The sequence below is a fragment of the Clupea harengus genome, chromosome 22 (assembly GCF_900700415.2).
Source record: "Clupea harengus chromosome 22, Ch_v2.0.2, whole genome shotgun sequence".
Taxonomy (NCBI): Eukaryota; Metazoa; Chordata; class Actinopteri; order Clupeiformes; family Clupeidae; genus Clupea; species Clupea harengus.
In genome coordinates this window covers 11,686,905-11,699,679 of record NC_045173.1, presented here as the reverse complement: position 1 = coordinate 11,699,679, position 12,775 = coordinate 11,686,905, and the positions used below count along the sequence as shown (strand labels likewise).

General features: G+C 41.9%; 1 protein-coding gene across 2 annotated transcripts; it reads right to left on the bottom strand.

Moving 5' to 3' along the window:
• Positions 1 to 233: 233 nt before the first annotated feature.
• On the bottom strand, positions 234 to 10,110 carry mgarpb (mitochondria localized glutamic acid rich protein b). 2 transcript variants are annotated; one of them, XM_012836978.3, is made up of 6 exons: positions 9,915 to 10,110; positions 7,231 to 7,331; positions 7,051 to 7,123; positions 6,439 to 6,450; positions 4,505 to 4,987; positions 234 to 785 (listed from the first exon to the last, which is right to left on the bottom strand). In XM_012836978.3, the coding sequence occupies exons 1-6, from the start codon at positions 9,988 to 9,990 to the stop codon at positions 295 to 297; spliced, it is 1,236 nt and encodes a 411-aa protein (XP_012692432.2). In that variant the 5' UTR covers positions 9,991 to 10,110; the 3' UTR covers positions 234 to 294. The 2 variants fall into 2 exon arrangements, with proteins under 2 accessions (XP_012692432.2, XP_031415667.1); XM_031559807.2 differs by having other exon boundaries at positions 7,231 to 7,328.
• Positions 10,111 to 12,775: the final 2,665 nt, after the last annotated feature.

Genomic DNA, 12,775 nt, shown 5'->3' with positions numbered 1-12,775 from the left:
CGTGGCCATCAACATCTTTTGCGATGTTTACCCAAGACTATGTACATCACACTGTAGCCAGATTTATTCTCTTACCAGTACTGCTTATTTTGGGGAAAACTGATGTTATTGTGCTGCACGATAAACCATCTTAGCATATATGGGTGTGAATTACGCCATTACCTCTATGACTGCCTCATACTTCCGCTACATTAAGTCATTCTGTGCCAGGTGTTCAAAGCTTATCTTTTTCAGTCGTTGATAGTTCAGTTATAATTGATGAAGGCTCTTAGTTTCAAAAATGGATGTAGGCCCTCATTCTGACTCCCCACTGCCTTCTGCAGGACTCTCAGCATTTTCATCAGCTGGCTCGGCCTCTTCAGCCTCGGCACCAGCCACCGCCACCTCTGAGTGGGCATGGCAGGAATGGCAGGATTTGCTCGCATCCTCCTCAGCCTCATCCATGGCAGAGGCAGCAGCAAGGTGTTGTGCCCCCTCCGAAGCCTCTTGCTCTCCCTCTTCAGCTGCAGCTGTGTTTTCTTCCGCCTCAGCTGATGCTTCCTGTGCCTCCTCTTCCTTTACTTCCTCTTCCAGGCTGGGGGAGGCGTCTGCCTCCTCTGCTGCAGGTGGTGCCTCCTCTATCTGCTCTTCAGCCTCGTCCTCCACGTGCTCCCTGAGTCCAGCTTGCTCCTCCAGTATATGAACGGCTGTCACCACCCTCCTATCCCCCACAGAGGCAGCAGCGATCTCCACTGTAGAGCCAGCCATGAGTTTTACAGCACTCAGTAGGTCCGATATTCCCAGCCCTGCAAGGACATTGGTTCAACCAAGGGTCAATCATGCATTTTCCCATCAATCACTAACTGACAAATACTACCATAGCTAGTACATTTCATTTTTGATTAAATATGTCTATTGTTCTGTAAAATTGTATTTCTCTCTAGAAATTACTAACTACCCTTACCCATGTCCTGGTAATTAACAGTGCTCTTTCCCTTTGATGTGACTTTGATACAATTAAACTATACTTATTGTTACCTGTCACCATCCAAGGTCATAGCATGCAAGAGCAATTACTTGGAACTAAGTACCAATGAACAACAGTCCACTTGACAGACTCATAACCTTGCTGGCCAAAGCAGAGTAAGGTGCTATATGAAAGGACATTTTCAGTATGTGGTAACAGAAATGCAGAAATGTGTCAACAGATAAAAGCACCGTGATGTGAGAATTGCAAGGGCCCAAGGCTTTAAAAAGTGTGTTTTTGTAATAACCTAGTCGTTCAGTAGGTGGCAGTCTAGTATTTTTGGTTCAGCACTAGCACTGATGGAGAGCTCCGATTTTTACGACAGCTATGCCTGACTGTAATCAGCTGCGTCAAGAAGACCACTTTCCTGATTACCACTGAAGCGCTACATGCAGTTACCAGTTTGTGCGGTACATCGAGCGAAAACGAATGCAGTCTAATTACAACAGTTCTGCAAATAAAAACAGTTTAAGACAGGTGACAATCATTTTGGAGGATGTAGTTTCTGGTGGAGTTAAACTGCATTGAATTAAACAAAGGTATGTCTGTTATTTAGCCTAGCCTCACTGATGGAGTGGTGAACATAATAGAAATTCGTTTCGGTACAACGCAGTATAATTCAACAGCACCACAAACGGCATCCTACAAAATGAACACAAAGCGGAATCAATAACTCTCTTAGTTTAAACAAAATACTAAATATTATATAACATTCGTGAAGCTACGATTTATTGCAGGACTGGTGTATTCGATTGCTTTAGTTTTAGCTCAGTCCTCCTAATAAACTGGGAAGTGATTGCAGATTCACCAAGGGATACTGTGCACTCCAGAAATAAAGCACAGGTAGATATTTTAGGCATCTGAAATTCCTCCGTCTCGGTAGTTACTACTTAAATATGTGAAAGGAACACACAAGTATTAAACTATAGGTTTCCATGACTGACATTCACCTTTGTCTTGTGGCATTGGGTAGAGGTTTGATGTTCCACAAAAAGGTTAGTTTGGTTAAATGGTTATTGAAAAACCATTATTGATAATTCAAATCAATGATTTGCCATTTTTTTCGTATGAATATGACAATTCCTAAAATTGATTAATAGCTGCCCGCGGATGGTAACTTAACCATGTACTATGTACATACAACTATGAATTAATTTCAAATTCTGAAATAAGTTACTTGAAGCAACCGCGAATTTAAAAAGGCAGCTTGTTAACCCATACTGACCCTTCAAATGCCTTTACCATTTCGGTCCTGTCAACCTACACTAAACAGGCCGTCAGCAGCATCTGCTTGTGGAAGCATTTAAGGCTCCCTCTTGTTCAAAAGTAAATTCCATCTATATGCATGCAATGTACTTGTGGGAGGTTCAAGGTGAAGTACAAACTGACTACATGAATTATGCCAAGAACAAAATCCCAACCCAAAATATGCAAAAAGTTAAGAGGCTTCCTTGAAGAGGAGACCTAGCACTGAGGATTAAGCACCAGCCATTAGACTAGCAACAACGGGAGCGCACCTATATGTGTTATGTCTATTAATTCACAAGGACAGAAACCCATAGTCAAGTACAGGAATGTTGTACAGTCATTAAAGTCATTCAGCTGTCATTAATGAATGTTAAAAGGTACCCAATGAAAGTCTCATACTTGTACAAACTTTGCTTACATTTCTATTTCTTGGGCTACAAAAAAAGTGTGAGGCTCACAGAATATTTGTTACCCAATATTGTCTGAAATCATTGCATGATTGTTTTAAAAGCTACACTGCGGACATGACTGGGACTACAATACAGACTTCATAATACAATGCACACAAATGATCCCATCCCACATTGGGTACCTTTAACTTGGTTGCTCACAAACCTTCTGAGGATGCAGAAATACAGTGCAGTAGATTTAGTATATATGAAAGAGCTGCAGGTAAATTTACTAGCACATCACGGCATTACATCCTACTAAGGACCTAAAGGAAGAGGAAAGGAATGGGTAAAGAGGGGGACTTTAAATATGAAAATTCATATCAAAATGTACGATAAGGTAATTTCCTCCTAAAATTAAGTGGTACAATGTTATTGAATGTAGAAAGACCAAAACAAAAAGATAAGTCAAAAAGTGAATTTACATTAACTTTATTGAACAATCAATGGAATTTCCCTTATCTCTCAAAGACTTAACAGTGGCCTTTCAAACAGGCTACCATAATCTAGAGTTAGTCGATCGAAGCTAGGACCAAGACGGCACAGTACAAAAATTCCCATATGCCGAGGAACATGTGAAATGACGTGTGGTAGGACATTAACTTTCCTCATCAGACTTCACATTTATGAAGAAATAAATGGCTGACACTGTAACAGTTCCACACACGCCAAGAAAAATCAATATGGCTCCAGCCCTCAAGGTTGTAGTGGAGGACACATGGGACACTGAAGTTCAAAAACTGAAAGGGAAAAAAATAAAGTTGTCCTTCGGAAACAAAGGCCTGATAAGGTTTGTATAGCCCACTTTAGGCAGGCGTGGTGTTGGTTGACTGGTAGTGAACACTTGGAGGAAGGGAGAAAGGAGCGGCCATTTTGGCTCCTGAGAGCGACCATTTTGGCTCCTGAGAGAGGTAAGGCAAGTGGATTGTGTTTTTTTGTTTGTTGTTTGTTTTCTTTTTTCAAAGGTCACTACTATCAGTCTGGTGTAAAGTTACATTGGCTCAAGTGTCCAGATGTGAAGAAAGGACATGAGGTATTGCGGAAATTAGCACTCTACAAGGTAATAGGAGAGGACAAGAGGGAGCAGGGAGAAGCCAGAACAGGTGAACACAGTTTTTGGTCACATTTTACAGTAAGATGCAGCAGAGGATTACCGAGAACACACAATCAATTCTTCACTCAACCATAAATAAAAGGTAGAACATTCACCACCATCTGATGTCTGAAGTGCTTGCCTAGGTTTTTTAAAACACCCAAACTCTACTTCCCAAATGCATGTTCAGGGCAAAAGGGAATCTTGTGAAAGTGGAAGTGCATAGATAGAGACTAGCATTTCGGCTGTACCACATCCTAATCCTAAAAAGCCAGTTAGGTTCTCCAAAGAAGGTTTCAGTTATTCATTATAAAACTGACACGGTCAGAAATTAATCTTCAGTGGAGAACACTGCCAGGATATTATTTAATTGTACTGTTCTGATACAACATCTCTTCCTCCACTAGGCTCCTCTTAGCCTCTCTCATCCAAAGATAAATACCAGTGTGTAGAAAGAATATTAGGAGACAGGAGCTAACACCCCAATTTCTCTTGTATGGGAAATATAAAAGGAAATGAGGGGTGCTCTGAGATAACCATTTAAATATCCACGTCTGCAGCTTATTGTAAATTGTAGAGGGAGCTGGGGTCTGTGTAGGGGGTGGGGAAAGGACAAGCCACAGCTCTAACCACCCTCCCCATCTGAGTGTAGACAGGCTCAGGCAGCAGCGGCCTCAACTGCTGGAGCTTCTGCCGCAGGGGCCTCACCAGAGCTCTCTGCTGGGGCCTCTGCGGCAGCCTCGACCTCCACAACTGCTTCTGCTGCAGGCTCCTCTGCGGCAGCCTCTGCGACTGGTGCCGCTTCAGACGCAGCTTCGGCCTCAGGTGCGGCCTCTGCCGCCACCTCTGCTGCCACCTCTTCTGCGGCAGGAGCCTCGGCTGCCGGGGCCTCCTCAGTGGCTGCGGGTTCTGCCTCGGCGACGGGCTCCAATGCCACTTCAGCCACGACCTCGGGCTCGGCCGGGGCTTCTGCGGCAGGTTCTTCTGCGGGCGCCTCTTCGGGTGCAGCTTCAGCAGCTGGTGCTTCCTCTGCCACAGGCTCAGCAGGGGCTGGTGCCGCCTCCTCCTCCATGGGTGCACTTTCTACCGGAGCAGCAGGGGCCGCTACTTCCTCTACAACCGGAGCTGCTTCTTCTACAGGGGCCGCTTCTTCTACAGGGGCCGCTTCTTCTACAGGGGCCGCTACAACTCCTACAGGAAAAGAAAAAAATATATAAAGGACAAAGGAACAAATTTAAAAGGGTATCGGTGAAGTTCAATGGAGCAAAACAATTTAAATTACTTGAATTGAGACTTGACAGCAGAAATAGAAAGTAAAGAGTGGTAGCCCGCTAAAGCTCATTCGCATGCCTCACAGCTTGGGCAGATTAGCTCTGGCTTGGCATGACCGCCAACCACACGCCATCCTTATACAATAGTTGTTTCTTAGCAGGTAAACAGATAATAAAATTCAAAGAATTTGATCAATTTGAACAAAACAAAAAACTAACAAATTAGTGTAAACACTTAACAAAAACCTGGCTCATGTGCACCATTTGAATCTCAGTACATAAATATTGACAGTCTATTACCACTCCGCAACAAATCAGCCAAGGCTGCTTGTTGTAAACCTGGATTATCCCAATCCCAAAATGGCACACATAGAGTGCAAACATAGCCTCATGCAAGTTCAAGTGGGGGAAAAGGACAGGTATAGAATAGACCTCAGATTGCTTGAGATACAAGAAGCATGCTAAAAAGAAAAGGTCATCAGTTCTGGTGAAACTAACTAGTGTCTCATTGCTCATTGAGTATTACTCAATATGCAAGTGCAAAGATGCCAGTTCATAAGAATAAAGCCATGGGGCAAATATGTGCTTTTAACTGTGTCTATTTTAAGAGTCTGGCAAGAGTACCTTGCTATACTGGATGAACATAGATCAAAATGAAACTTAAAAATGAACGCAGTTTTCCTAATCTATTGCCAATCTGTTCAGGATACTTTTAAGGTAGTTACCAAGAGTAGTAGAGTTGCACTATGGAACCAGTGACAGAAAAGTTAACAAATTGTGCTTCAAAAGATAAGGCCCAAGGAAAGGAACACTTAATCAAAGTTCCAAAGTCAACAGCTTAAAGAAGATAGAGTATATTTTCCCTTTTCTTTTCAGCATTTTTGGAATCAATTTCTCGTCAAGTCAAAAGCTAAGAACATTTGTGATGGCTTCAAATGGTTTCTTCTGGAATTCTAAGGAAATCAATTTGTGATTATCTAAGCACCAAAACCAAAAAAAGGGAAACAATGGTAGAGGGAGGATCATGCAATATCCACATCCCACATTCTGCCTGTGGGATGGGTAGGAAAAGAGCAAAGACAAACTAGTTTCCAAAGAACCAAGAATAAACGGAAGACATACATGCGTCAGGTTAAACCATGTGTAGCTTAACTAGTGCAGGAAAGCGATAGCAGTGATAAAGACTGTAGGTTCGATCAGCTGGGAGCACAGATACTGATAAACCCTACACAATCGCCATACTGCAAGGCTCACAATTAAGAGACAAGTCATGGCAAGATGTATACAGCATTACGTTTATAAAGCTTCATGAGACAGTAATGGGAGAGGACAGAAAAGGCAGACATGCAGACATAACCTTAAGGTACTCACCCACTTCCTCAGCTGAGAATGAAGATAAAAAAATGCAATCATGTTAAAAATGTCCAATCATAAGCATACAAACAGAAATGTGCAGGCACCACACAATCTTCAACACAGATGTGTTTATTTACATTCTAGTGTGACTATGAAACAGTCTCTCGCTTGTTGGCTCTGAGAAGCAGACTGATCGCACCAAACGCATGGACAAGCCTACCCCCATCACCCAAACCCTGGGCATCCTGCCATGGGTTTAGGGAGCCCTTGTCAGATCAGTAAGCTGAAGATCAAAATTAGTCCTGACAGGTCAGATTAATCGTATTCACTCTGATTATTCCACCTTAGTAGCTTCCTAAGGGCATAGCCAAAACACCCACAATCACCAGCTCTCTTGTCCAATTGACAGAGCTCACTATGAGGGGAGAGCATGCTCTTTATTTTTGTGAGGACTAAACAGATTGCACTGAATATGCAATAACCCTACTCACAGCTAAATATCACTTCCAGTCCCCACCTTCATCTCTGGCCCCTTGTCATCCCCTCCCCTTATGATCAATTTGTGCAAATAATGCTCTTTACAGGAGACACTGGGGCGAGGCCTTCAAGGCACTGCATAGTACTTACCCTTCGGCCTGGCCTCAATGTCTGCAATTCTGTCAGAGTATCTTTCACTGTCTGAGTTTACCGTCTTGTAAGCCTGTGAAGAGAACACAAGAAAGTAATACACACAAGAAAGTGCATTTAGTACAACTATTCCAGACTAAAAAGGTCAAATGAAGGACAAATGAACAAAGTTCCACTTACATAAATAAGAGCAGCTGTAAGAGAGCCTCCACCAACAACGACCAAGGCTGTGTTCATGCCGGGGCCTCCTGGCACCCCAGCCATGGTTCGTGCAGGGACTGCTGTGAGGTAAAAAAAAAAAAAAAAAGGGAGACGGAGCACAATCATGAGTAACATTTAAAAAAAAAAAAAAACACACGTTGGGCTAAATTAGGTGTCACAGATGCATTGTGGTCATATACTGATAGGAACTCAAGGTAATGACGACAATGTAAAGTGTCATCAAGCTGGTATTCATCAAGCAGGAAGAGGCGCAGTTTACGTCACTGCATGTCTGGTTTAAATGTTGATTATGAAATGGCAAAAATAAACAGGACTTCCATTTGTTGATTTGTGCAGAAAAAAGAAATCAGGAGAAAAGCAGAAATGAGCTGGAACCAGCTTTTCCCATGACATCATGAGATGTGCATGAAATTAATAATAAAAAAAAAAGTCAGAACAGTAGATTAGTAGAGAGCCCAAAATGGGTTCCAGTGTTGCCGGGCACTGGAAGTCTGGTTGATAAGCTTTCCGTTTATAGGATTTAAGAGTCCCTTATAGGCACCCAAAAATAAAACGAAAGCTAGCTCCTTTTCCTGTCATAATCTCCTTGCAAACACTTCCTCTGCTTCTCAAAACATACGGTGTCTACACAGCAGTGCCCTTCACACAGCATCCAGGGTGGGATGCCTTTTGATTCTGCTGTACAACTGCACCAATTTCACAGGTCATGGGGAAACTGAGACTTTGAACAGTGCAGACATGTATGACTTTCACATGACACTGACATGACAGGAGGACTTGCCTGAGCTACTGCTCTGACAGCATGGCAAAAAGAACACAATGTACAACAGTGCTGCTCCACTCAAGCTACCCCTCCCCCTCCCCCTCCCCCATGGCTTGCCTGCTCACTCCCTCCCTGCCGCCATAGTTACATAGGTTCACGTTTCACCCTGTTTCCATGCAAAGCACACACGTCCCTTATCTTGCAACAGGCCCACACAGAACAAGACAGGCCATTGATCATAAAACCATGGGTCAAACCTAAAGTCAACCTAAAGTCATCCTAAGTCTATTTATATGGGTGGGACATTGGAAACACAAAGCAACAACATGTATGCAACAACATTCCTTAAGAATCCTACAGTTTGAATAGCCTAAGAGGGTAATCAAAGTGAAGCCAGAAGTAAATTAACAGAAAAACGAATCGAAAATACAAATACACCACAATGAGGGCACAGGCAGACTAGCTTGGTGTCATGTGCATAATCTGAACTAAGCTTCAGCATAGGTCAAAGATGTCAGGGTGAACATGCATGTGCTTTACGTCAGCCACTTAAATTACGACGGTCTTCCCTGCATGAAGATCCATGATGGCCGAGTGAGCACATGCGAGTACTGCACACAGGTACAGAAGTGAGTGCATGCCCCTGCAAGGTTGTTATGCAATACCTGCGAGGCCTCCCATTATGTCAGCAAAAAGAAGATTCACCCATTCTCTTTAAATGTAGATTTATACCCAAGGATGTGCAACACACGCTTTTTTTTTTTTTTTTTTTACACACAAGCATTCTACCAACATGTCAAATGGCGATAGTGCTGAGTCAGCCATTTTATAGTGGGAGCGCATCTCAAAGTGGTGCCCGTCTGAGCGACGGAAAAGGTCGTTTGATATTGCTGTTCAGTCATCCATATCTTTTTTAAACACCGGAAACTGACACAAACAAGGATGAAGCCGTTTTTGATCAAATATCCTGTGCTCGAGGGGACAAATTAAGAGGGTGTATGGGCCAGCTGTTTGTATTGGAAAATTTGGTTTCTAAAAACAAACTGAAATCCCGATTAAAATCCACAGACATTATGTAAGTCACGTAGGCAAGGATTTGACCGCTGGAGAGCATCCTCTGGGCCCACCGATTGTAATTTTCTATAGATAGTTGTCTGATGGCGGTTATTCGAGTAGGAACAGCACACATCATTATTCTGAGTAAAATAATTAAAAAAGCTTTGTTCTGCGTGGATGAATACACGTTATCCAAAACGTGCGGGATTGGCAGTAGAACCTTTTAAAAATTACACTTTACCAAAATATTTTATTTTACAAAGGTTATATTTATGTCCTACATCGATGCGCAAGACATTCAGGACGTATTTATGGCGCATTTTGCGATTCTGGGAATATCCCACTCGTCTTCACAAAGTGAAGAACTCAATGTTCTGAGAGTTGAGCAGCAAGCGGACACACCCCCAAGTCGACTACACAATGGCCGGCTGCTCTTACACAACGATAATTTAAAGCTTAACGTTACATTGTCGGGGAGTATTATTTAAAAAACCTTTCACGTTTTAATAGTGCATAAGACCGGACATTTTAGCGACGGGGTGGGTGTATTACATAATTCAGCGAAAAGCTGCGAATTGCTAAGCCTACCCATTTAAGTTTTTTGCACCATGTCAAGTCGTTACATTGATTATTAAAATTAAACAGAGCGTGCATTCAAAATAAAAACAAAACCATCACCCAATCAATATCGAAAAAATCTAGTCTCGCATACTTGTGCGGCCCTGTATGTGACACGCGTCAAAAACCTTGCTGCGAAACAAAGTCGGTTTCACCATGAATGAAATAAATACAGTTTGGGTAACTAAAAAAGAACGCATCTTACCATTTCTGGACAGTGGTCCGATAGTCTTTCGCGCAAGGGGGCCGAGTCTCTGCCAAGCCGTTCTGCAGAACAACATCGTTGCTCGGTCCAGTGGCGTGTCTGTGTTCTGTGAGGGGAGAGGGGAGGCTCAATGAATGACTGGCGCAGAGATAACTAGTGGCTCCCTTGCCTGCGAATTCTCTCTGCTCTCTCGCCTCCCTCTTTTAAGCGTCATAAGCAACACAGGGAAAGGTCACGACAACACGTGGTCAGAAAATTAAAGGAGGAAAACGCAAAAAGAGCAACAACGAATGTGCAATGAAATGCAACTTGCCCAACTGCTTGTGTTTTCTGATATTTTTCTGTTTTTAACATGCGTAGTGGGCTGTTGTGTTTTACTGATCGTCTGTGTGTGTTGGGAAGGAAGTTGCAGCTTTCTGTCAATTTTCGTAGGCCTGGGCTTCTTTACTTCAATCGTTGGTAAGATAAGTGAAGTCGGAATGTTTGACTATTCAGTGAACTTTGTGATCTTTAGGCCTACAACACTGCTATGTTTACTCAAATAGAAAGATACCCCCTGTGACGTTTAAGTGGATTAGGCCATCCTTTTCAAAGACTAGGAAGGTCGTCTAAAGTGGATGGACTTTAATTACATAAGTCGTTACCATACGCGTGACGAAAGCCTGCCTGGCCCTGTGTCACCGCTCACGAAGAGGATTTGAAGAGACTTGTACAAATTGACCACACATTGCAGTGTTAGAAATAAGTTAGTTAGAAATGCATATTTGTATCCACTTCACAGACCTGTCTATGAGCCCAGTACATTTTGAATGTTAGTAGGCCTACAATATTGAATAATAGGCCGAGGCTGATTGCTGTGTTTTCAGGTAGACGTATTGTGCGAATCACATCTTAAAAGAGGAGGTTGGAAATGGGTAGGCAAGCCTTGTCTTAAAATGTAATTAATGATACATAAACATGTACAATTATATTTGCGTGGAACCCCTCACTCAGTTTTGAGTTCATATAGCAAGCACTAACGCTAGCACAAGTAGCCTATTAAATATTAGCTGTACAGAAGGCTTTTTACAAAACATATTCTATATTGTAGGCCTTAACACATACTATACTATGAATTGGGGTGGATTTTAAAGGTGTGCTTTTAAACGTTGTAAGTCTAGTGAAAATTCTGTCACAGGCTGAAACTGCAGCAGAACTTTTAACTTTTGAGAGTTATAGGGAGAAGATGTGTTGTAGGCTAGCCAATGTACAATCGAAACGATGCGAAATAATGAATTAATGCAGACGAATGACTGAAAAATGAATAATGTTTAGTCACGGATGCAGACGGATCTTAATTCTTTGGTTGCATTAGCGCCATCTTGTGTCTCTTTCTTTCTTTGGTCTGGTTGAACGAGTAATTGAGGTGAGCTAGTCTGCTTTTCGGACCAAATATCTATGAACATATTGGGTTGGTTTAGATGAGGAAGAATGAAATGAGTTTTCAGTGGAAATGTGTCTATTACATAGCTGCTGTGGAATGAATGCCATATTTTGGTGCGTTTTATCATTTATCAAATAATGTGAATAAGGTTGTGCTAAACTAAGAAGTTAAAATGACCTTGGGGATGTGACGCATTATCTCCTTACTGGTCTAGATAACGTTAATTTACTATCAATATTTAGTTTGGCATCACACAGAGTTACCTCTAGCGGACAACTTCAAATAAAACTGGGATAAAAGCCTGTTTACTATATCTAAGCCCAAACTAAATCCAATGGATAATTTCCAGATCACAATGAATGCAGGGAACATCCGTTTGACATATCCAGTCTAGTACTCTGTCACAATGGTGCTTGAATGTAGCAAGTCCCTAGGGCTGTTGGTGATGTTAAGGAGGGCTGTGACCTTATGCTATCGTCTTATTCTACACCATGAGTCCTCTGACTTTTTTTTGTGGCTAAAACATTTATTTCAGTATAGTAGTCTGGACTGTTGTTGAATGATGGAATACACTAAAAAAAGCCCAATGTTCCACTATTTGTCATGTTCTATTCTAGGAACACAGCTATGCACCAAATCTTGTCCAATGAAACTAACATTCCTTTAGAATTGCACAAAACTCTTCACATGTATACTCAAGAGTCAAATTCTAATTTATTTGACTTACAATTTGGTCTAGATTTGATGACCACAGAACAAATATTTTGGCAATTATGCATTAACCAGACTTTATATGGAACATTTCAATGAGGACCATTTTTTCTCATGAACAGGCCACATGGATTGCTAAAGTTCAAGGAAAATAGGCCAGCCGTATATGCCTGGGCTAGACAAGAGCATGACACATGACCAAACACCCTGACACTACACAAGGTTGTGCCTGTAAGAGTTTAGCACTAACACGAGCTGCTTAATTTCCCATAGGCAGGATTAAAATGTTCCCACCAGCAGGGCACTTGATGATTTTAAACATTCTCTTCTCTGAGGTGATGACCACTGACATTTTGTGGAAATCATCCCATTAACCACATGAGTTGAAATCTTGGTATGTGTAAACTATGCAGCACCCTCAAGATCCACAAAACTCAGCTAAAACAGATGTTTAGTTTTTGTCAAACTACACCCAGTGTATAATTGATGTAAACATGTTGTTATAAAATAAAGCCATAAGAGGATCACCATGTTAAATACATGCTGTAACCCAACAAGGAGTTAACTCTGACATTTTCAGCAGCGAAGTACCATTCTGAATTATGACCTTTGATAACCAAGATGTATAAAAGACCTGGATCTTGATTTCATTTACAATCTGGTGCAGCAATAATAAAACAGATACAGGACTCCCAGTGGACTGCCGCTCAAAATAAATGGTTAGAGA